The sequence below is a fragment of the Hemitrygon akajei genome, chromosome 9 (genome assembly GCF_048418815.1).
Source record: "Hemitrygon akajei chromosome 9, sHemAka1.3, whole genome shotgun sequence".
Taxonomy (NCBI): Eukaryota; Metazoa; Chordata; class Chondrichthyes; order Myliobatiformes; family Dasyatidae; genus Hemitrygon; species Hemitrygon akajei.
Window position 1 is genome coordinate 125163745 of NC_133132.1, and position 23594 is coordinate 125187338.

The 23594-nt window shown below is 40.4% G+C and overlaps 1 protein-coding gene across 1 annotated transcript in view; it reads right to left on the minus strand.

Annotated features, from left to right (window-relative positions):
• Window positions 1-23594, minus strand: part of nbas (NBAS subunit of NRZ tethering complex) — a 305288-nt gene that overhangs the window by 223947 nt on the left and 57747 nt on the right. The window contains exons 16-21 of the mRNA XM_073056940.1: window positions 16206-16331; window positions 15702-15853; window positions 14806-14943; window positions 13123-13201; window positions 12568-12672; window positions 9335-9471 (exon numbers count right to left, since the gene is read on the minus strand). Of these exons, the coding sequence (XP_072913041.1) occupies window positions 9335-9471; window positions 12568-12672; window positions 13123-13201; window positions 14806-14943; window positions 15702-15853; window positions 16206-16331 (737 nt within the window). The remainder of the gene's footprint in view (window positions 1-9334; window positions 9472-12567; window positions 12673-13122; window positions 13202-14805; window positions 14944-15701; window positions 15854-16205; window positions 16332-23594) is intronic.

Sequence of the window (23594 nt, forward strand, 5' to 3'; positions counted from 1 at the left end):
CTTTTACACTATATGTATCTGACAAAAGCTTTGGTACCCTCTTACCCGTTTACTTTCGTATTTCATCTTTACCTTCTTAATGAGTTTTTTTAGATGCCTTCAGTTGCTTGTTAAGAGCTTCCCAATCCTCTAACTTTCCACAAATTTTTGCTTTGTTATATGCCCTCTTTATGGCTTTTATGTTGGCTTTGATTTCTCTTGTTAGCTAGGTTATGTCATCTTAACTCTAGAATACATCTTCCTCTTTGGGATGTATACATCCTGTGCCTTCCGAATTGCTCCCAGAAATTCCAGCCATTGCTGCTCTGCCATCATCCCTGCCAGTGTTCTTTTCCAATCAATTCTGGCCCATTCCTCTCTCATGCCTCTGTAATTCCCTTTACTCCAGTGCGATACTAATACATCTGACTTTAGCTTTCCTTTCTCAAATTGCTGAGGGAATTCAATATATTATGAACAAAATAAAATCTGCAGATGCTGGAAATCCAAGCAAATACCTCAAGGCTAGTAATCTTGAGATTATTACCTGTGCCATGCCACAGTGAGCATAGGAATAGAGTGAGGCGGAGGATAAATGCGAGGTTGAGGGATTGGAGCAGAGGGCAAGGATTCAGGTTTCTCAATAATTGGGACCACTTTTGGGACCTGTACTAAAAGGACAGGTTGCACTTGAATCTAACAGGGACCAATATCCTGGCAGGGATGTTTGCTAAGGCTATTGGGGAGAGTTTAGAATTGCAGGAGGGTGGGACCAGAACTGAAGAGGAAGAGGTTGTCGGCTTCAAATAGGGATAGCTTGGAGATAGTGCAAGAAGGAGGATACGCAGGTGATACAGAAGGGATGTGCTCAAACTAATGGTTTGAGATGAGTCCATTTTAATGCAAGAAGTATTACGAACAAAGCAGATGAGCTTAGAGCGTGGATCAGTACTTGGAGCTATGATGTTGTGGTCATTACAGAGACTTGGATGGGGCAAGAATGGCTACTTAGTGTGCCAGGCTTTAGATGTTTCAGAAAGGACAGGGAGGGGGGCAAAAGAGGTGGGGGCGTGGCACTGCTGATCAGAGATAGTGTCAGGGCTGCAGAAAAGGTGGAAGTCATGGAGGAATTGTCCAGTGAGTCTCTGTGAGTGGAAGTTAGAAACAGAAAGGGGTCAATAACTCTACTGGGTGTTTCTTATAGACCACCCAATAGTAACAGGGACATCGAGGAGCAGATAGGGAGACAGATTCTGGAAAGGTGCAATAATAACAGGTTTGTCATGATGGGAGATTTTAATTTCCCAAAAATTGATTTGGCAGCTCCTGAAAGCAAAGGGTTTAGATAGGGTGGCGTTTGTTAGGCGTGTTCGGGAAGGTTTCCTGACACAATATGTAGATAAGCCTACAAGAGGAGACACTGTACTTGATATGGTATTGGGCAATGAACCTGGTCAGGTGTCAGGTCTCTCAGTGGGAGAGCATTTTGGAGATAGTGACCATAGTTCTATCTCCTTTACCATAGCATTGGAGAGGGATAGGTACAGACAAGTTAGGAAAGCGCTTAATTGGAGTTAGGGGAAATATAAAGCTATCAGGCAGGAATTTGGAAGCATAAATTGGGAACAGATGTTCTTAGGGAAATGTGGCAAATATTCAGGGGATTTTTGCATGGTGTTCTGCATGGATACGTTCCAATGAGACAGGGAAAGGATGGTAGGGTACAGGAACCATGGTGTACAAAGGCTGTTGAAAATCTAGTCAAGAAGAAATGGAAAGCTTATGAAAGGTTCAAAAAACTAGGCAATGATAGAGATCTAGAAGACTATAAGGATAGCAGGAATGAGCTTAAGAAAGAAATTAGGAGAGCCAGAAGGGGCCATGAGAAGGCATTGGTGAGCAAAACTGAGGAAAACCCCAAGGCATTCTACAGGTATGTGAAGAGCAAAAGGATAAGCCGTGTGAGAGAATAGGACTAAATTGGATGAGATGTACCCCAGGCTACTGTGGGAGACAAGGGAGAACGCTGAGCCTCTGGCAATAATCTTTGCATCATCAATGGGGATGGGACAGGTTCTGGAGTATTGGAGGGTTGCAGATCTTGTTCCCTTATTCAAGATAGGTAGTAAAGATAACCCAGGAAATTATAGACAAGCGAGTCTTACTTCAGTGGTTGGTAAGTGCTGGAAAAGATCCTGAAAGGCAGGATTTATGAACATTTGGAGAGGCATAGTATGATTATGAATAGTCAGCGTAGCTTTATCAAAGGCAGGTCATGCCTTACGAGCCTGATTGAATTTTTTGAGGATGTGACTAAGCACATTGATGAAGGAAGAGCAGTAGATGTAGTGTAAATGGATTTCAGCAAGGTATTTATAAGGTACCCCATACAAGGCTTATTGAGAAAGTAAAGAGGCATGATATTCAAGGGTACATTGCTTTGTGGATCCAGAACTGGCTTGCCCACAGAAGGCAAAAAGTGGTTGTAGACAGGTCATATTCTGTATGGAGGTCGGTGACCAGTGGTGTGCCTCAGGGATCTGTTCTGGGACCCCTTCTCTTCGTGATTTTTATAAATGACCTGGATGAGGAAGTGGAGGGATGGGTTAGTAAATTTGTTGATGACACAAAGGTTGGGGGTGTTATGGATAGCGTGGAGAGCTGTCAGAGGTTACAGCGGGACATCAATAGGATGCAAAACTGGGATGAGAAGTGGCAGATGGAGTTCAACCCAAATAAGTGTGTGGTGGTTAATTTTGGTAGGTCAAAATGATGGTGGAATACAGTATTAAAGGTAAGACTCTTGGCAGTATGGAGGATTAGAGGGATCTTGGTTTCCAAGTCCTTAGGATGCTCAAAGCTACTGCACAGGTTGTCCCTGTGGTTAAGAAGGCGTATGGTGTATTGGCCTTCATCAATCATGGGATTGAGTTCAAGAGCCGAGAGGTAATGTTGCAGCTATATAGGAATTTGGTCAGACCCCACTTGGAGTACTGTGCTCAGTTCTAGTCACCTCTCTACAAGAAGGATGTGAAAACTATACAAAGGGTGCAGAGGGGATTTAGAAAGATGTTTCCTGGATTGGGGAGCATTTCTTATGAGAATAGGTTGAGTGAACTCAGCCTTTACTCCTTGGAGAGACAGAGGATGACAGGTGACTGATAGAGGTGTATAAGATGATGAGAGGCATTGATCGTGTGGATAGTCAGAGGCTTTTTCTTAAGGCTGAAATGGCTAACACAAGAGGGTACAGTTTTAAGGTTCTTGGAAGCAGGTACAGAGGAAATGTCAGGGGTAAGTGTTTTTTTTAAACGTAGAGAGTGGTGAGTGTGTGGAATGGGCTGCTGGCAACGGTGGTGAAGGTAAATACAATAGGATCTTTTAAAGAGACTCCTGGATAGGTACGTGGAGCTTAGAAAAACAGAGAGCTATGGGTAACCCTACGTAATTTCTACAGTAAGTACATGTTTGGCACAGCATAGTGAGCTGAAGGGCCTGTATTGTGCTGTAGGTTTTCTATGTTTCTATGTTCTAACACACACAAAATACTGGAGGAACTCAGCAGACCATGTAGCATCTATGGAAAAAAGTACTGTCAACATTTTGGGCTGAGTTCCTTCAGCAGGACCCTTCGATCATATTATGATCACTTTCCCCTCAGGGTTCTTTTACCTTAAGCTCTCTAATCAATTCTGGATCATTACACAACACCCAATCAAGAATAGCAGATCCTCTAGTGGACTCAACCATGAGCTGCTCTAAAAAGCCATCTCATAGGCACTCTAGAAATTCTCCCTCCTGTAATCCAGCACCAACATAATTTTCCCAATCTACTTACATACTGAAGTCCCATGGCTATTGCAACACTGCCCTTTTGCATGCATTTTCTCACTCCCATTGTGATTTGCAGGTGACATCCTTACTGCTGTTTGGGGCTCTGTATAAAACTCCCATCAAGGTATTTTTACCTTGCAGTTCCTTAGCTTTATCCACAAGGATTCAACAACTTCCGACTCTACGTTACCCCTTTCTAATGATTTGATTTAATTTTTTACCAGCTGAGCAACACCACTCCCTTCTGCCTTCTTGTTTATCCTTTTAATACAATGTGAATCTGTAGACATTAAGCTTCCAGCTATAATCTTTCAGCCATGATTCAGTGATGTCTACAACATCATACCTGCCAATCTGCAACTGTGCTGCAAGTTCATCCACCTTATTCCATATTCAGATTCAGAATCAGTTTATTATTATTTTAAAAAAAACAAGTGCAATGCAGTTAAAAAATGAGACAACGTTCCTCCAAAATGATATGACAATAACACATGACAAAACAGACTACACCAGAAAATCCACATAACGTTTGGCAATCCCCAATCCAGAGTCCGGAGAGGCTGCTGTGTATTAATATTGCGCTACCATCTTAGTGCATTCCCTGGAAAGGAGCTCCAATTCCACCAAACAAGAACAAAAACTAAAGCTACAAGACCTGCACAAAACCACATAAGTACAACATATCGTTACAACAGTGCAAACAATAGCATAATTGATAAACAGAAACAGACCATGGGTATAGTAAAAATAGACCAAAGATGTTAAAAGACTATAAGCTTGAAAGAAACCACCACACAGTTTCCACAAGTCCTCAGGGTCCCCGAATGACTCGTCATCCCATGCCAACGGCAGAAGGGAATACCCCCGCTATGGACTTCCACGGCGCCGCCCGACTCAGCCTCGCAGATGCAGCACACAATGAAAGCGACCTGACCGCAGCGGACTCCAAGTCTGTCGAACCTCCGACCATCCCCTCCGGCACAGCTTCTCCGAGCACTATCCTCTGACGAGCATATTAAGACAGCCCCGCCAACGGCCATCGGCAATGTGACCCCGAGGACTGGGGGCCTGTTCTTCCCAGCAGAGACCCGGACCTCACAACAGCAGCAGCAACGTATAAGGTCTTCCTGGAGATTTTCAGATGTTCCTCCGTGCTCCCACGTCCGTTTTTCATCCGATTATGATTGCGCACGGCACTCCGCTTCACAAATAACAGATAATCAGCTCTGGAGTGGCCGCTGCAAGCTGCGTCGCGCCGTCATCTTGGAAAACTATGCGCATTTAGGTACAATACCTTCTGTCCTGTATTCACACTTTTCGATTTTATCCGCCTTTTACATTGCAACTCATCCTGCTGACTGCAATTTTGCCCTATCAACAGTTTCTCTTCACTACACATTATCTTTGTTTGTAAACCACCTACCTCAGCTTCATCACTGTTATCCACCTTTCCTATGATACTTCTTACATTGAAATATATTATTCTTCTTCAGCTGTTCATCGATTTTCAATGTTGACTGAGTCCTGGGCAGGGTTGTATGGAAGACCGGCAGTTGCCCATGCTGCAAGTCTCCCCTCTCCATGCCACCAATGTTATCCAAGGGAAGGACTGGATACAGCTTGGCACCGGTGTCATCACAGAGCAATGTGTGGTTAAGTGCCTTGCTCAAGGACACAACTCGCTGCCTTAGCTGAGGCTCAAACTAGCGACCTTCAGATCACTAGACCAACACCTTAACCACTTGGCCACGTGCCAACACACATTGAAATATACACAGCTCAGGACACTAGTCGCACCATGCTCAACCTTTTGATTCCTAATTTTGTCTGAGGTCTTACCACCATCTGCCTCCAAAACACTAACTGGTCTGGTACTCTTGGTCCCATTCCCCTGCAGCTCTAGTTTGAACACCACCGTGCAGCATGAACAAATCTTCCTGATAGAATATTAGTCCCCCTCCTGTTCAGGTGCAAACCATCCCTTCTGTACAGGTCCCACCTTCCCTGGTACAGAGCCCAATGATCCAAAAACCTTATGACCTCCCTCCTACACTAACTCCTTAGCCATATATTAAACTGTAATCTTCCTAGTTCTGGTCTCACCAGCACATGGCATGGGTAGCAATCCTGAGATCACAACCATGGAGGTCCTGTCCTTTAACTTAGCACCTAACTCACTGAACTCCCGATGCAGAAACTCATCACTACATGACCACAGCTTCTGGCTGTTCACATTCCCACTTAAGAATGCTGAGGACTCTTGCACTTGGGAGGAAACATACTATATGAGAATCTCTTTCTTGCCCACAGAACCTCCGGTCCATTCCCCTAACTAACAAATCCCTATAAACCATAGCATCCCTCTTCTCCCACCTTTCCAGAGATCTGATCACTGTGACTTTCCTCTGTTAAGTCAGTAATTTTAAATTCCTCTGTGTTATTACTTCGGAAACCTATCCTGGGCCCAGAAAATTAGTGCAATTATGAAGAAAAAATGGCAATGCCGTTACTTCCTTTGGAGTTTGCGAAGATTCGGCATGACATCTAAAACACTGACAAACTTCAATGGATGTGTGCTGGAGAGTAAATTGACTGGCTGCACCACACATTGGCATGGATACACCAATGCACTTAAATGGAAAATTCTCCAAAAATGTATGGATAGGGCTCAATCCATCATAGGTAAAGCCCACCCACCATTGAGCACATCTGCACAAAATGGTGTCGCAGGAAAGCAGCATCCATCGTCAGGGACCCCATCACCCAGGACATGCTCTCTTTTCACTGCTGCCATTAGGAAGGTGATACATAAGTCTTAGGATTCACATCACCATCATGTTCAGGAATAGTTATTACCCCTCAACCATAGGGGATAACTTCACTCAACTTCACTTGCCCATCATTCTCACAATCTGTGGACTCACTTTCTGAGACGCCTCATCTCACGTTCTTGATACTTATTGCTTGCTTGCTTGTTTGTTTGTTTATTAATTAATTGTTTATTAATTAATTATTTATTAATTGGCGTCATTCAATGTCTGCAGTGAGATGCTGAAGATGTTCTATAGGTCAGTTGTTGAGAGCGCCCTCTTCTTTGTGGTGGCGTGTTGGGGAGGAAGCATTAAGAAGAAGGACGCCTCACGTCTTAATAAGCTGATAAGGAAGGCGGGCTCTGTCGTGGGCAAAGTACTGGAGAGTTTAACATCGGTAGCTGAGCGAAGGGCGCTGAGTAGGCTACGGTCAATTATGGAAAACCCTGAACATCCTCTACATAGCACCATCCAGAGACAGAGAAGCAGTTTCAGCGACAGGTTACTGTCGATGCAATGCTCCTCAGACAGGATGAAGAGGTCAATACTCCCCAATGCCATTAGGCTTTACAATTCAACTGCCAGGACTTAAGAACTTTTTTTAAAGCTATTATTAATGCTTTTTGAGTTAGTGATTTAGATGCATATCATATTATTACTGAGTTAAGTATTGTATGTAATGAGTTTTTGCTACAACAAGTGTATGGGACATTGGAAAAAATGTTGAATTTCCCCATGGGGATGAATAAAGTATCTATCTATCTATCTATCTATCTAATTATTATTCTTTCTTTCTCTTTGTATTTGCACAGTTTATGTCTTGTTCACACTGGTTTTATGCCCAAGCTGGTGCAGTCTTTCATTAATTCGCTTATGGTTATTATTATGGTTATTACTATGGATTTTCTGAGTATTCTCACAAGAAAATTAATTTCAGGGTTGTATATGATGGCATATACTGTACATAATTTAATAATAAGTTTACTTTGACTTTTAAGCTCAGGGGTTACAACTTTCATTATCATAACTTTAAAATATATAAATACCAATCCATATATTTAGAAAGATAAAATTTATAATTTTATATTTTAAAATATAACAATACTAAGAAATAAGAATACACTGCTGGAAAATAACATTACAGGGGGTGATTGATAAGTTCGTGGCCTAAGGTAGAAGGAGTCAATTTTAGAAAACCTAGAAAATTTATTTTCCCTATAGTTGCACACTTAGTCCAGCGGTCGTGAAGCATACGGATCCCTTCTTTGTTGAAGAGATCCACAGCAGTGGTGATTGATAAGTTCGAGGCCTAAGGTAGGAGATGGGTTATCATACAGCTCTCGTTACATGCACTTGCAGTTCAACTGTCTGAGTGAAAATGCAGAAAGATTGAAGTTAATAACTCATTTCCTTCTACCTTAGGCCACGACTTTATCAATCACCCCTGCTGTGGCTCACTTTTGGAGGTCCAAGATGCCGACTTCAACAAAGAAGGGATCCGTATGCTCCACGACCACTGGACTAAGTGTGCAAGTATAGGAAAAATAAATTTTCTAGGTTTTCTAAAATTGACTCCTTCTACCTCAGGTCACAAACTTATCAATCACCCCTCGTAGAGTAACTTTCCCTCAGTTTTATGTTCCCCTCTGGGCTTGTGACTAAAAAATAAAATGTCATGCAAATTTAAATATCAACCAGCATGTAATTCAATAAAAATTGCTTCTAATTCTTGTTCAGATTTAATCACCTCCCTTCACTGCTTAAAAAAGCTAATTACTTTTTTCCTCCAAAAGTCTCAAATTCTAAATCAGATAAATAAAATACAAACTAATAACTTGAACTATTCTTATACTTGTTGCACCAAATAAACTTTCTGATGAAAGGTCAGAAATAATATTACCTATTTCTCTCTCCACATACATTTCTTAGCTTGTAGAGTATGACCTGAATTATACGTGTTATACTACATTTTCAGCTTTCGTACTTTATTGCTTTCTGATAAATCACTTTCAATTTTAGCAGTCAATTGTAAACCATTTTATCCATTGACACAGATGTTTTCTAATATCCATATGCAGGGTAGCTTATTCACTAAAGATGATATTAATAGCTACCAATCAAGTATTGTAACAAGCAATTTATTCACTGAGGTTTTTTTTAATTCACATGATTTATATTCTAGTCTAATTTTTAAAACAGCTATAAATTCACTATAATTGCAATAAAATCCACCACAGTTTAATTCAAGCCATGCTTTACTATTTCTGTTGGTTTGGAATCTTTAGTAAAAATAACTGTATGTGTGTGTGCGCCTGTGCCTCTGCATTTGCCTGTGTTTGGAGAGAAGAAACGAATTGTCAATGTGTCAAGCTGAGACCTTGCATCAGAACGAAGAGGAGCAAAAAAAAAGGTGAGCTAAGGAGGAATGAAGGATAATGTGCAAATGGAACCAAGTAGGACAGAGGATCAGGTTAGTGAAATGTGTGGAGAGAAAATGTGTAAGATTTGCCCTGAAATTGGAAAATTTAATGCTCACTTTTGGAAATTTAAAGTCACATGTAGTTTCATATTATAACTAAGTCTATTTTAAGGATCCACTCAAAATTAAACTTCCAAAAAAAAGAAATCACAAAAAAACCATGAGATTACTTTAATATGAAATCTTCAGTACAAAGGAATAAGTTGTCTGAAATGCTTTTGGATAGTCCTACCTTGCTTCTGGCAGAAGAAAAGAATATTCATGAGGAGTTGTTGTCTCAGGAAAGTTTGAAAGAATAGCCAGCCGATGAGGCAATAGATCTGAACCATGGTAGGTGAAAAGAATCTCCAAAGCACGGACATTGCTCTCCTATTTGAAAGAAAAAGGCGCAGTTGGTAATATTATTCAAACCACCAAAGCCCTCTACTCAGGTTGACCAAATTCATACTTGTCAAAATCTCTAAGAAACAGTTAAGAAACAATGGGCTTTACTTTTTTCCCCCATTTTCTTTACCCCCATATTTAATGTCTACTGTTACAAAGCCAGATACTTTCACAATCAACACCAGCAGAATATATCCAAGATGTGATCTACTTGCTGTCAGCTTTGACAGCATTTTGTGCCTCAACATTGTTTCTCGAAAGGACACTAATCCTAGAAATGTTTTTCCAAATGAAATTTGTGCGCATTATTATATTTGCTTGCAATATTCTACAAAACGAAGTGAGAACTGTTGAGGGGGAAAAAAGATCTACCTTTGTGATAAAAGATCAATCAAAAACTTAACAGTTTTTCTTTTTTCATAGATAACCTTAACTAGCCAAGTGTCTTTTAAGCATTTTCAACTATAGCTTTACTCAACTTGAAGAAATACAATCTTCTGAAAGACAGTAAATGGTCTTTGGAAATACAATTCTATGAAAATGTGTTCAGTGTTATTATTGCCAGAACAAGATATATTAGATTCTTTTGATTAACTATCCCTTTATTTACATCTTGGTACTAATAAAAATTCATCACCAAAACATGACTGTCAGGATTCAAAAGATGAGTTCTGGCAAAGAGGGAAGCTAAAGTTGAATTCAACTAAAGTAAGGAAAAGTACAGGATGATTGTTTGAAAGAGTCTGAAAGTTTTTATTTTTAAAATAAAAACTTAAAGACAGGTGCATTGAAAGCAAATTTGAAGGAGAGGGAAAGAATACCCAAGGAGAGGAACTATATTTTTTATATATAATATCAGCAAATCTGCAGTCAAAAAAGACATCTGATGGAACAGAAAGTGTCAACTGAAATAACAAAAGCTGAGCTCAGAAAAGGAATGAGGGGAGAAGAAAGAAATTGGAGAGAAATGAAAGTTTGAAGTTTGAGTTTAGAAGTTTCACTTGCTAAATTAAAGACAAAATTATAGTCACAGTTGACCATGTGGTTTAAATCTTAGTGACAAGTCTAGTAGCTTATTGCACAAGTTGGAGATGAGTATGGACACAATAGAAGAATTTAAGTTGTCAAAACAGGAGAGTGTTCCAAAACAGAGCAACTTTGGAGGGGCCTAATACTATTTTTGTGTTAAAGCCAGATCAGACTTCACATGATGAAAATCTGCCTCTCTTGAATACAAGGTTTAAGCTGAGGAGAACAGTAATTGTTTGAAAGAGAACAATAGCTGAAGGTTGAGACTGTTTCAGCTGACTTCTGTTAGAACTTTACCTCCCACAACCATTATCACGGCTGCTGCCTCATTTCATCCATTGTTGAAATGTACATTTCCTACTAAGACTTTATCATTAATTATCTGCAGGCTCCAACTGCCCCAACTGTTATCCCAGTAAGTGCTGAGGCCATGTTCTTTTCTAATTCATTTTAAGACCATAAGATATGGGAGCAGAATTAGGCCATTTGGACCATCAAGTCTGCTCTACCATATTGTCATGGCTAATCTAATTTTCCTTGCACCTCTATTATCTTGCTTTCTCCCCATATCTCTTCATGCCCTGACCAATCAAGAATCTATCAACCTCTGCCTTAAATATACATAAAGGTTTGGCCTCTACTGCCACCTGTGGCAAGGAATTCCACAGTCTCACCACTCTCTGGCGAAAGAAATTCCCGCTGAAGATACACCTGTTGTTGAGGGGGCTAGCCACAGGGGTACTCTGCACTGGCTCCTTTTCCCTTTCTTGTCTCCTACACCTTGGGTGTAACTACTTCTCTATATACCCTATCTATTACCCCTTCAGTCTTCCAAATGATCTGGAGTTCAACCAGTTCCAGCTCCGGCTCCAACTCAACACGGATTGTTAGAAGCTGCAGATGGATGAGCCTTTCACAGCTACAGTCATCAGGGACACAGGAGATCTCCCTGCCTTCCAACATCCCACAAGAGGAGCATTCAACAATCCTACCTGGCATCTCTACCTTCCTAAATGAGCAGTTATAAGGGGAAGGGAAAAAAACTTAACCCAGAGCTTTTCTTTGAAGCCTCTCAGAGCTAAAGCCCTCAAAGAGCTAAAGCCTCAAGATCACCACTCTGATAATGGTCACTGCACTCGCCCTTGCCTTCCTTTAATTTGCTTTTGTTAATCAATCACAAATGCAGATTGGTCGCTGGTCAAAGCTCTCTTACACTGCTGCTGCTGCTGCTGCCTTTTTCTGCTGGGGCAGTGGACCTGAGTGAAATCCCATCCTCTCAGGCTTCCAACATCCTGGTTGCTGGTGAAAGCTCTCTTACTCTTTCAGACACTTCTGGTAATAAATATCGAACAACCCTCTCCTAGAACACATTCAGTATCCTTACTCCTCAGTGCTTTTGCCAAGTGGCACAAAATATTCACCAACTGGGAGAAATCACGTTTAGTCAGCAGCGTAAGTTTTATTCAGCCATGCTTACCCTGAAATCATGACCTTTACCAGCTCAAATATGTCCTTGTTGGGAGCTAATTTGCTGCTTGGATCAAAACATAGTAGTCTATCTGATTTTATTCTTATTAATTAAAATGTTTAACACAACTAAGTGCATTGTCAGGCCATTTCATATACTAATTAAGATTCAATCATTTTAAAGTAGGACAGGAGATAAGCCAATCCAAGCTAGAAAACCTTTCTCCAAAAGGTTATTAATGAACCAACTTAGTTTTTATGATAATCTGGTAACAAGTTGGCCAGTCTTAACAACGTCAGTTTTTAAAAACAAATTTGAATTCTCAAACTGCTGTGGAGACACTGTTTATTCTCTGGATTATTGCACTATACTGCCACTTTATTCAGCAACAAAACTATTACATTGCTTATGGAGTTTGGTATGAAAATAAATGGATCTTGAGACCCAACAGTCCATTTACATTAATTGCACTGTTTTGGCTGCTGATATTGCTTTTAAAAGACAGAATAGCAAACCAAATTAATTACTTTGAAGAGAAGAAATCTTAATATGACTAACATTTGGTTTCAGAAAATGTACCATACCCTCGCATATGTTCTTGCTGATAATACAATGTTCTGACTCCTAAATTTTTTGAAGAATTCTGAGTCATATCTTTGCTCTGCAGCATGAAGCCCTCCAAGGATTTCCTGTGAACAGAAATTACAAATCACTTCACCCAAGCATTAGAACAAAGCCATATAGTATTGAGTCTGTGTATATTTAACTTCTGATTATTACTGATTATCATTTCCCAAATAACAAAGTCAACACCTCACAATGACAGCAGCAATTAAACTCAAATAATATGCAACATTACAATTCCCTTTGGCAGGTGTACTAAACAAGTAAAAATCAAACAAACTGTTCATGCTGTAAGTCTGAAATAAAGACCATTCCTTCATTAGACAATGACCCACAACCAGCTGATGAAGAGTCGTCGACCTGAAACTTTAACTATCTTTCTCTTTGCGTAGATGATGTCTCACCAACTGAATGTTTTGAACATCTTCCATTTTTATTTTACATATGAAAACTGTGACTTTAGGTCCTGAAATAATTAGATTTATAGGACAAACTTTAATGAAATATTTTCATACCTCATAAGTTGCTAGACGATTTAAGTAGGTTAATAGCTTTAGTCTACAACGACAAAGTTCTTTCTGTTCAAGTGTCAACCTGGGAAAAGAAAGCTACTGTTATAATTGCAAATGGTGTAAGCTGAATCATCTGCAGCTCAACGTCAGTAAGGCAAAAGAGATGGAGATGGACTTCAGGAAGATTAAGCCTGCACAGCTCCGTTAGTACTGAGGGTGGCGACGTGGAGGTGGTGAGGGTCTATAAATGCCTGATGGTGCACCTGGATGACAGACTTGAGTGGAGCAACACAGAAGTTGTGTACAGAAGGGCCAGAGTTGCCTCTACACCCTGAGGAAACTGAGATCCTTTGGAGTATGTAGGCCTTTCCTTCACACGTTCTACCAGTCTGTTGACTCCAGTACAATCTTCCATGTGGTGGTGTGCTGGGGCAATGGCATCAACACGGGTGATGCCAACAGCCTCAAAAAAACTGATTAGAAAGGCTGGCCCTGTTATAGGGGTCAAACTGGACACACCGGGGGCTGTGATAGAACAAAGGATCTTACTGGCAATTCTGAACAATGTTTCTCATCCCTGCATGCCAACTTGGGTGAACAGAAAAGTATTTTTAGTAATAGACTAAGACATCTGTACTGGTCCAAAGAGCGCATATGAGGTCATTCTCACCCTCAGCATTAGATTCTATAATGAGTCAACCTATAACTGGGGAAGTGATGACTTCCTCCTGTTAAAACTGCTTGTGACAACTTATTTTTTTATTCTATTTCTCCTAATATGTATATCTGTGCACCTGTAATGCTACTGTGACACTGTAATTTCCTTTGGGATCAATAAATTATCTATTACTGTGCATCTCATTTTCTTATATATTCCAGCATTTCCTTTGATGCTTCCAATACAATGTATTGCCACAAATACAGAATTGTACACATTTCCGGGTAACAGAAAAATACTATCAGTAACAAAACCAAGTAGTTCGAACCTTATGTTGTTTAGTTGATTGATACAGTTCAAAAATGCAATAGGTTAATGAATGATCATATGCTGAAAAACAGTAAAATTACAGGTGAAGGAAATTATAATTATAATTTTAGCACTGTTGATGCTTCACACAAGGACCCAAGAGCGAAATTCCATAAAGTATTAATAGGGTGGTATTTCATTCAAATATTCAAACAATAAATATGAGTAAACTTTTCCATTTAAAGCATTGCCTAAACTCAAATACACAAGTAATATAAAAGGGCAATCCACTATTAACCGCAAGACCTTTAATGGTGTTGAAATACAGAGAGATTTTGGAGACCAAGTCCATAGCTTTCTTAAGCTTACCATTCTTTCAAACTCCAAATATTCTCCCTGCAATTAATAGATTCAGTAAGTGTGTTATCTTTAGTGAGCTCAGCAACCCTGGCACCACATGACTATACAGTCAAATGCATGCTTGGAGCATTTACAAGTCCAAAACTAAATTAATAAAACTCTAAGAAAGCAACACCTGCATTTATGATCATCTACTGTCAGTAACAACATACAGATACAAAACAAAATCTTGCTTTGCCATAGCATGTCAATGAGGAGGCAAGAGGAGAAGATAAAGAGAAAAAAAAATTAAATAACTCTATCCCATTTGCAATGTTGCCAAGCTTTGCTGGAAATTGAAAATCGATGCATGGACTCACATGGAAAAGTCCACAAGCTGGAGCAGCTCCTGCCTCTTCACAGCCTCCCGCTCTTTCCTTCTCTGCACTTCTTCAATTGGTGACATGAAATCCTCATAGGGAACTTCATCAAAGTCCAGATTCCCAGGCAAAATGAATCTGTTAAAAAGGAAAAGGAAAATTTCTCTCAGGAACCATGTGGCATTTCGACTTCTATTATATAGACAATTATAAACCTACTACCTTTGAAATGAACCGCAATAATTCTATCAGATAAAAGATTAATATGCCAGTTTACTGCCTGATTTTATAACAATGTGCAAAATTATTGCTCCCCAAACTATATTTCACAGGGTTTACAGTACAACACTAGATTTTATGAGTGTTGTAAGGATATCTATGACATTTTCTACCAATTAAGGTTCAAATAATTAAAGTGAAACCACTGTAGCCTTGAATTTTAAGTTATGAACATACTGGCTAGAGAACATCAACCCACAAGTAAATTATAAAAATAAAATACATTTTGTTTGAAATAAATTAGAAAACGGGCATACAGAATACACTGAAAACATTTGTCACTATGAAAACTCCAATATTTATCATGTGTAACTATGAAAGAAAAATTAAATATGTGAATATGAGAAAATAGCATTAAATCATGTCAAAGTAAGGTATGCTTGCCACAAAATTCTTTAATCATTCACAAAATAATTTCATCCAGTTTTAACCAATATCAAAGGAAAACTAATGAAACAGATTTTAACCTGTTGACATTTGGAAACAAAAAACCATAACTTTTTGTAACATGTAGAAATTAATGCCACACTGAAAAATAGAACTAGATGTTACATTGCTTATATGGGTGGAGGAGGAGGAGGGGAAAGCTATATAATTCTAAAAATCAATTGACAAACCTGCCTCGATCTTCTCTTTTCCCTATAGCAATAAGTGCCTCCAAGTCAGTGCCTTTCAGTCCATATTGAAGCAACTCTCTGGCTGCATCAACATTTTCAGGTACTCTCTCCACACATTCATGTAGGACCCAGGAACGTTTCTTAATTTTACTCTGAAATAACAAGTGACATTAATTTTAAATAACTATCACATTCACTTACTCAGAAATCAAAAGACAAAACAAATCATGAGCCTTAAACCAAAACTGCATCATCTGATAAGACACTGAGAACCAAAGAAAATACAAATCAGCTCTACTTGAATTAAGACCTAACTCTTAATTACAAGATTCTTGGCAGATGAAACAAATTATCAGGCAAGTCCATTAAAACAAATTTAAAGTAGACTTAAAATGCACTTCACAAAGAAAAGCTGAACTCTGTTGATGCAAAAAGAAAATTCATGAGCAAAACATGTGAAATTAGGTAATCTGCTGAAATATTCGTCTCATGCAGAAAACATACCAGGTAATCCTGAATAGAAGCGATATTAACAGGTGATTTTCTCCATTGTCTTTGATATACTAGATCACTGTCAAGATCATAGGCTTGTGCAAGACTCAGTGCTTCACCATATTCTTCATTGTCAATCTGAAGAAGCATAGTTTAAAAAAGACAAATATACACAATAATTATTGATATTTCAAGACTAAAGCATGTCTGCCCAATGCAATCATTTTGTATCCAACATAGTTTTAATATTTTTGACATTTCATTAGTTAGCATTTTATTTAAATACTTTAGTCAATAATTTCACACAAAAAAATAGGAATCCAGATTTATTACCATTAGTGGCCTTATTCAAGCCTGCTTGTTAGATCAATTATCCTTCTAGGAAGGTAATCTCCATTTTTACCTGACACTGTCTTTATGTGATTTCAGATCTATGGCAAAATGGTTGACTCATAGTTGCCTTCTGAAATGACCAGTCAAGCTACATAATTAAATCAACATTTAAGCATGAGCAATAAATGTTAGCCTTGTCAGCATATCCACTAACATGGAAGAATATCAAAAAAAGGTACTTCTGCCACCCCTCCCCACCCCATCTAGTATTTGATGCATTTAGGCTGTCTCTACATATCCATCTAAAGGTGGTGATCAAAACAGTGTGCATGCTGTAGTACATTGGTTCACATACTGATCTCTTCTGTGCCTTGGCCAACAAGTGATATATTTCCTATATGCTTTCACAATTAATATATTTATCTGTCCTCCTACATTTAGATAACTACAGGCATATCTGCCCTTCCAAGTTTCTTGACATTTTTCATGTTTTTCACTCTCAAAATTCTTCAGGATGGACACAATCAATAAATTATACCTGAAGTACAGTGAAGTAGAAAATTCTATCAGCCAAATTGCCCATATTGGTTTCATCTGAAAACTTCTATTCGCAGTCTTAACAACCAAGTCCAAATCATTGTAACTAACCATCATTTTAACCTCAGTGCTAAAGAGGATTGGCACTGATTCCTGTGGAAACCTATCATACATTTTACCTATATTTAGAGATTCCATATACCTTTATATTTATAATTTTAAGAAAGAAGAATATGAAGCAGTGAATGTCAATCAATTCTATCATCCCCTTTTAATGAAGATGAATTTGAAGTATACAATTAGAATTAAAGGTGTCAAACTATGATAAGCCTCCAAAAGGACCACAACCTTGCCACGGTTTGGAAGCTTGTGTGACTCAGTGGCCCAGAGAGCCATGTTAGCTGGAGTCAGGGCATTATGCTTTGGGTCTTGGTAGGGTCACCGATCCCAAACAGGTCAAAGGGTAGAGGCCAGACTAAGAGTGGTCCATTGGTCCTCCAGGTTCAGAGGTTCAGCTCAGGGCTAACAATCCTAACTTATAAAACAAAATTATTATGGAAACAGTAATGAAGAATCCTTCTACATCTGAGTGCAATGGTATTCCTCAGTCTTCACCTGGGACTTGCATGACTGACTGCAGTGAAAACCAAAGTGAAGCTACTCACATCATGAAAGAAGCCATCACCACCACCAGGGATGGAGGACCTTCATTGCTGCCCTAAATGCCAGCTACATAACAGGCACCAGGTAAGTAGAAATCCAACAAAGTATAAGGTGTTTTAAGAAATTTGATTGTTTATTGGCAAAGCCCTAAGATCCGAAGGAAAACAAAATGGAAATATGACAGACTACTCAAATTTAAATTTCTTGGATGCATAAGTGCAAGTTTGCATCACCAACATTACTAGTCTAGTTGATTTAATTCTAAGGAGGTCATTTATGGAAGATTGTAGCTCACATGAAATCACTGTTTAGCAATTCTCATGCAAAAGGAATAAAAAAATGCATCCCATTTTCTCACACTACAAATAAGCTCTCATATTTTATGCAATGCATAGTTACCCAACAGTTCACAATAATACATTTCAAAGTGATACAAACACTAATGAGAAAGAAATAGGAAGCGGGAAGCTTATTTGAGACTCCTGGGAATGTAAGGATTATAAAAAGTCAAGAGAAGCATAACCTATAACAATCCATTTACATGAGTCTCACTTAACTTAATAGGGCACTGAACAACAGTCTAATATACTGCTCTTAATAAATACACACTGTAATATTGCTCAAGTCATATTCCAGGTTTAAGAACCTTTGGAAGAAAAGGCACCAAATATAATGTACACTCTATATAAATGTTATTTCTCCAGAAATCATTATGCCTAATATTTTCACATGAACAGACAAGATAATGGAGAATGCAACTTTCAAAGCAAGTTGCTTTAATGTGGTTGACAAGAATTTTAACTATCGGCTAATATCAGTGTTCTTCTAAACTTACTGTTAAAGGTATGCCTGTGGAAACAGAATTAATATTAATACACAGAATTTAGCAAACATGTTCACTTTAATCTTCTTTCCACTCTGCTTTAGCATCTTATTTTCATGTGCTCACTGAGTCTCGAGCATAATCCAGTATTTCTAATCCTACTGCAACATTAAAAACTAATTCACAGCTATTACTTCATCTGTAACCACTCAACAATTTTGTATTCAGCATGCTGGACCTCCACCTTTTAACATACTTCTTCATTTTGCTGGTCAGCCCTGTCTTTCTTCCATTATGATGAAAGAGCTTTACCCAGAAATGAAACAAAAAATCTGCAAAAAGCTTCTACCAGTGCTATATTACTTTCCTTTGGCATAAATCTTTCACATAAAAGATTAAAATTGTTATACATTACTCAGAAATGCAAGGTCTAGTATAAGAACCAAATGAATAATTAACACATGAAATCAAAGTGACATTCAACTCAAGCACAAAAAGTCTTCCTGTAGTTGACCAGCATCTAGATTCTATCAACAATGAGTTGGCAATAGAAAAAGACTTTTTTTCCAGAACAAGTTTATGATCTGATACAATCTTCATGAGAAACATTCTCCCAAACAGATTATCAGCAACATTGCTGGAGATGCTAAATATTATTTAAAAAAAGATCAAAACCATAAATGTATATGAGATTGGGTAAAAGTACTAACATTAATATCAAGCAACACACACAAATTGCTGGTGGAACACAGCAGTCCAGGCAGCATCTATAGGAAGAAGCACTGTCAACGTTTCGGGCCGAGACCCTTCGTCAGGACTAACTGAAAGAAAAGATAGTAAGAGATTTGAAAGTAGGAGGGGGAGGGGGAAATCCAAAGTGATAGGAGAATACAGGAAGGGGAGGGGTGAAGCTAAGTGCTGGAAAGGTGATTGGCAAAAGGTGTACAGAGCTGGAGAAGGGAAAAGATCATGGGACGGGAGGCCTAAGGAGAAAGAAGGGGGGAGGGGAGCACCAGAGGGAGATGGAGAACAGGCAAAGAGTGATGGGCAGAGAGAGAAAAAAAAGGAGGGGGGGAAATAAATAAATCAGGGTTGAAGTAAGAAGGGGAGGAGGGGAACTAATGGAAGTTAGAGAAATCAATGTTCATGACCTCAGGTTGAAGGCTAACCATTCATGCCATCAGGTAGGAGGCTACCCTCTGCCCATCACTCTTTGCCTGTTCTCCATCTCCCTCTGGTGCTCCCCTCCCCCTTTCTTTCTCTCTAGGCCTCCCATCCTATAATCCTTTCCCTTCTCCAGCTCTGTATTCCTTTTGCCATCATCATGAAGTATTTCGAGAGGCTCGTCATGAGGGATATCAAGACCCTGTTGCTCCCCCTCACTGGACCCCCTGCAGTTTGTGTACCGTCCCAACCACTCAACAGATGACACCATTGCCATCACCCTCACCTGGCCCTAACCCACCTGGAGAAAAAAGACACATACGTTCCGATGCTGTTCATAGACTTCAGTTCGGCATTCAACACAATCATCCCTCAGAAACTGATTGGAAAGCTGAGCCTACTGGACCTGAACACCTCCCTCTGCAACCGGATCCTAGACTTCCTGACTGGGAGACCTCAGTCAGTCTGGATCGGGAGCAGCATCTCCAACACTATCAGACTGAGCATGGGGCCCCCCCGGTGCTGTGTGCTCAGTCCACTGCTGTTCACTCTGCTGACCCACGACTGTGCTGCAACACACAGCTCGAACCACATCATCAAGTTCGCAGATGACATGACCGTGGTGGGTCTCATCAGCAAGAACGACGAGTCAGCTTATAGAGAGGAGGTACAGAGCCAACAACCTGTCTCTGAATGTGAACAAAACAAAAGAGATGATTGTTGACTTCAGGAGGGCACGGAGCGACCACTCTCCGCTGAACATCGACAGCTCCTCAGTAGAGATCATTAAAAGCACCAAATTTCTTGGTGTTCACCTGGCGGAGAATCTCACGTGGTCCCTCAACACCAGCTCCATAGCAAAGAAAGCCCAGCAGCATCTCTACTTTCTGCGAAGGCTGAGGAGAGTCCATCTCCCACCCCCCCATCCTCATCACATTGCATCCTGAGCAGCTGCATCACTGCCTGGTTCGGAAATTGCACCATCTCGGATAGCAAGACACTGGAGCGGATAGTGAGGTCAGCTGAGAAGATCATCGGGGTCTCTCTTCCCGCCATCACGGACATTTACACTACACGCTGCATCCGCAAAGGTAACAGCATTATAAAGGACTCCACGCACCCCTCATACAAACTCTTCTCCCTCCTGCCGTCTGCGAAAAGGCACCAAAGCATTCGGGCTGTCACGACCAGACTATGTAATATTTTCTTCCCCCAAACTATCAGACTCCTCAACACCCAGAGCCTGGACTGACACCTTACTGCCCTATTTTCTTGCTTATTATTTATTGTAATGCCTGCACTGTTTTGTGCACTTTATGCAGTCCTGGGTAGGTCTGTAGTCTAGTTTAGTTGTTTTTTTCTTCTTTGCGTTTTTTTACGAAGTTCAGCCTAGTTTTTGTACTGTGTCATGTAACACCATGGTCCTGATAAACGTTGTCTCATTTTTACTATGTACCGTACATAGCAGTTATGATCGAAATGACAATAAAAGTGACTTGACTTGACTTTCTAGCTCTTAGCTTCACCCCACTCCCTCCTGTCTTCTCCTATTATTTCAGACTTCCCCCTCCTCCTGCTATTTTCAAATCTCTTACTGTCTTTCCTTTCAGTTAGTCCTGACGAAAGGTCTCGGCCCAAAACATCGACAGTGCTTCTCCCTATAGATGCTGCCTGGCCTGCTGCATTCCACCAGCATTTTGCTTGAATTTCCAGCATCTGCAGATTTCCTCATGTCAGCATTAATATCAATCATGTTCGAGTTTATTGTCATTCAAACATGTACGTGTACACCACCGAATATCATTCCTCCAGACCAAGATGCACAACTCACATACAACACAAAGTAATATTACCACAAATAATAAAATGTATTCCAGAAGATTGGCATATAGCATAAGGTGTACTTACAACACAAATTAAAAAGTAAATAGTATAATGCTCCTGGCACTTCATACATGATGAGATCGGGGGGGTCAGGAAGTTCAGTAATCTCACAGCCTGGGGGAAGAAGTTATTTCCAATGTTATGCCGTTGGCCCCCTCCTTTGTGAGAATCACAAGAACCCTAGTTAAGGGGGGGTCAACTGACCCAAAAAGAGAGAGAGACCATGTTCTCCCAAGAAGCAGAATGAAGGTGACATTGACTATTGTCTCATGGAGACCACGTGAAAAGCCCTCGGGCAAAGTGGGCTGGTTGAGAGAGAGATCGCATTACCTGCAACTTGATTGACACCTGCGATCCCGTGAAGAAGTATAAAGGCGGGTCTGAGGGGGGGAGAAACCTCAGACGCACCCAGGAGACACCAAGGAAACACGATATCGATTCCCGTGGGAGCGGGACGCCATTTTGAAGGAAGCCACGTGCGTTAGATTCCGAATTTGAATCTGTGGCTAAAACCAACGAAAGACTGCTTTTAAATAACAACGGGGAAGTCTGCTCCCCTGATTCCAAGGATTTGCTCTGCCAAGACGACGGGCAAGTGTTCATCTTTTCTAAATCATCTCTCTCTCTACAACGTAAAAACCCCAGCGGGTTCCCAGAAAGGAAAAGCCTGCAAACTTCTGAGTGACTCTTTATATTTCCGTTGGACTCAGTATTACCCCCTAGACAACTGTAGAGCTTATTTCTGATTGATTATGGTTACACCAGTGTTTTAGATTGAGTTTTGACGACGTGTATGATCTGAATGTTTTGTATTAACCATACGTTTGTGCCCTTGTTGAATAAAACGTTTGAAAATAGTAGCATCCGACTCAGCTGATCCATCTATCTTTGCTGGTAAGTTACCTGGTTACGGGGTTTTCATAACAAGTGGGGTGCTCGTCCCGGATTTGAAACCAAACGGGAGGGTCAGTGAATCGGGCTGTAAGTCCAAACTTAAATCTGGTTACGCAGGTAGCCAGACGGGAAACCAGCAAAGATGGATGTGGAGGAATTTAGGAGAAACCCGACGGTAGAGGCGCTAAGGAAGGCTACAAAATCAGACTTGGTAAATTTGGCGCAGGCATTAGACCTCACAGCGGTGAAGCCAGCAATGAAAAAGCAGGAAGTGCGAAGGGTCATACAACAGCATTACGTTGGGAAGAAGGTGTTTGCAGCTGAGGATTTGGAAAATATTCCCAAAAGGAGATTAGCGAGTGGGACAGATCAGGCAGAGTTGGAGAAAGCAAGGCTGGAACATGAGCTTAAAGTAAAGCAGCTAGAAGTAGAAGCAGCTGAGAGAGCTGCAGAGAGAGAGAGAGCTGAGAGGGAAAAAGATGCCGAGAGAGCTGAGAGGGAAAAAGATGCCGAGAGAGCTGAGAGGGAAAAAGAAGCCGAGAGAGCTGAGAGGGAAAAAGAAGCCGAGAGAGCTGAGAGGGAAAAAGAAGCCGAGAGAGCCGCGAAGGAAAGGGCTGTGGAAAGAGAGCATGTGTTCAAACTAAAGGAATTAGAGATAGAACAGGATCGTGAGCTCCAGCTAAAGCAGCTAGAAGTAGAAGCAGAAGAGAAAGAGAAACAAAGGAGCCATGAATTGGAGCTGGACAGGCGAAAGCAAGAGCGAAGAGCTCAAGGGGAAGAGAGACAGGAGGGGTTTGATATTAGTCGGGCGTTGAGGTTGGTCCCCCCGTTCGAGGAGACGGATGTTGATAGTTATTTCTTGCTTTTTGAAAAGGTGGCAGGGAATCAGCAGTGGCCCAGAGAGCAGTGGGTGGCGTTGTTACAAAGTGTGTTACGAGGAAAAGCACAGCGGGTATATACCGCGCTGCCCCCAGAAAGGGACGGAAATTATGCTCAAGTAAAGGAGGCCATTCTCCGAGGTTACGAGTTAGTACCTGAGGCGTATAGACAAAGGTTCCGAAATTTAAGAAGAGGGTGGAATCAAACGTATACCGAGCTAGCCC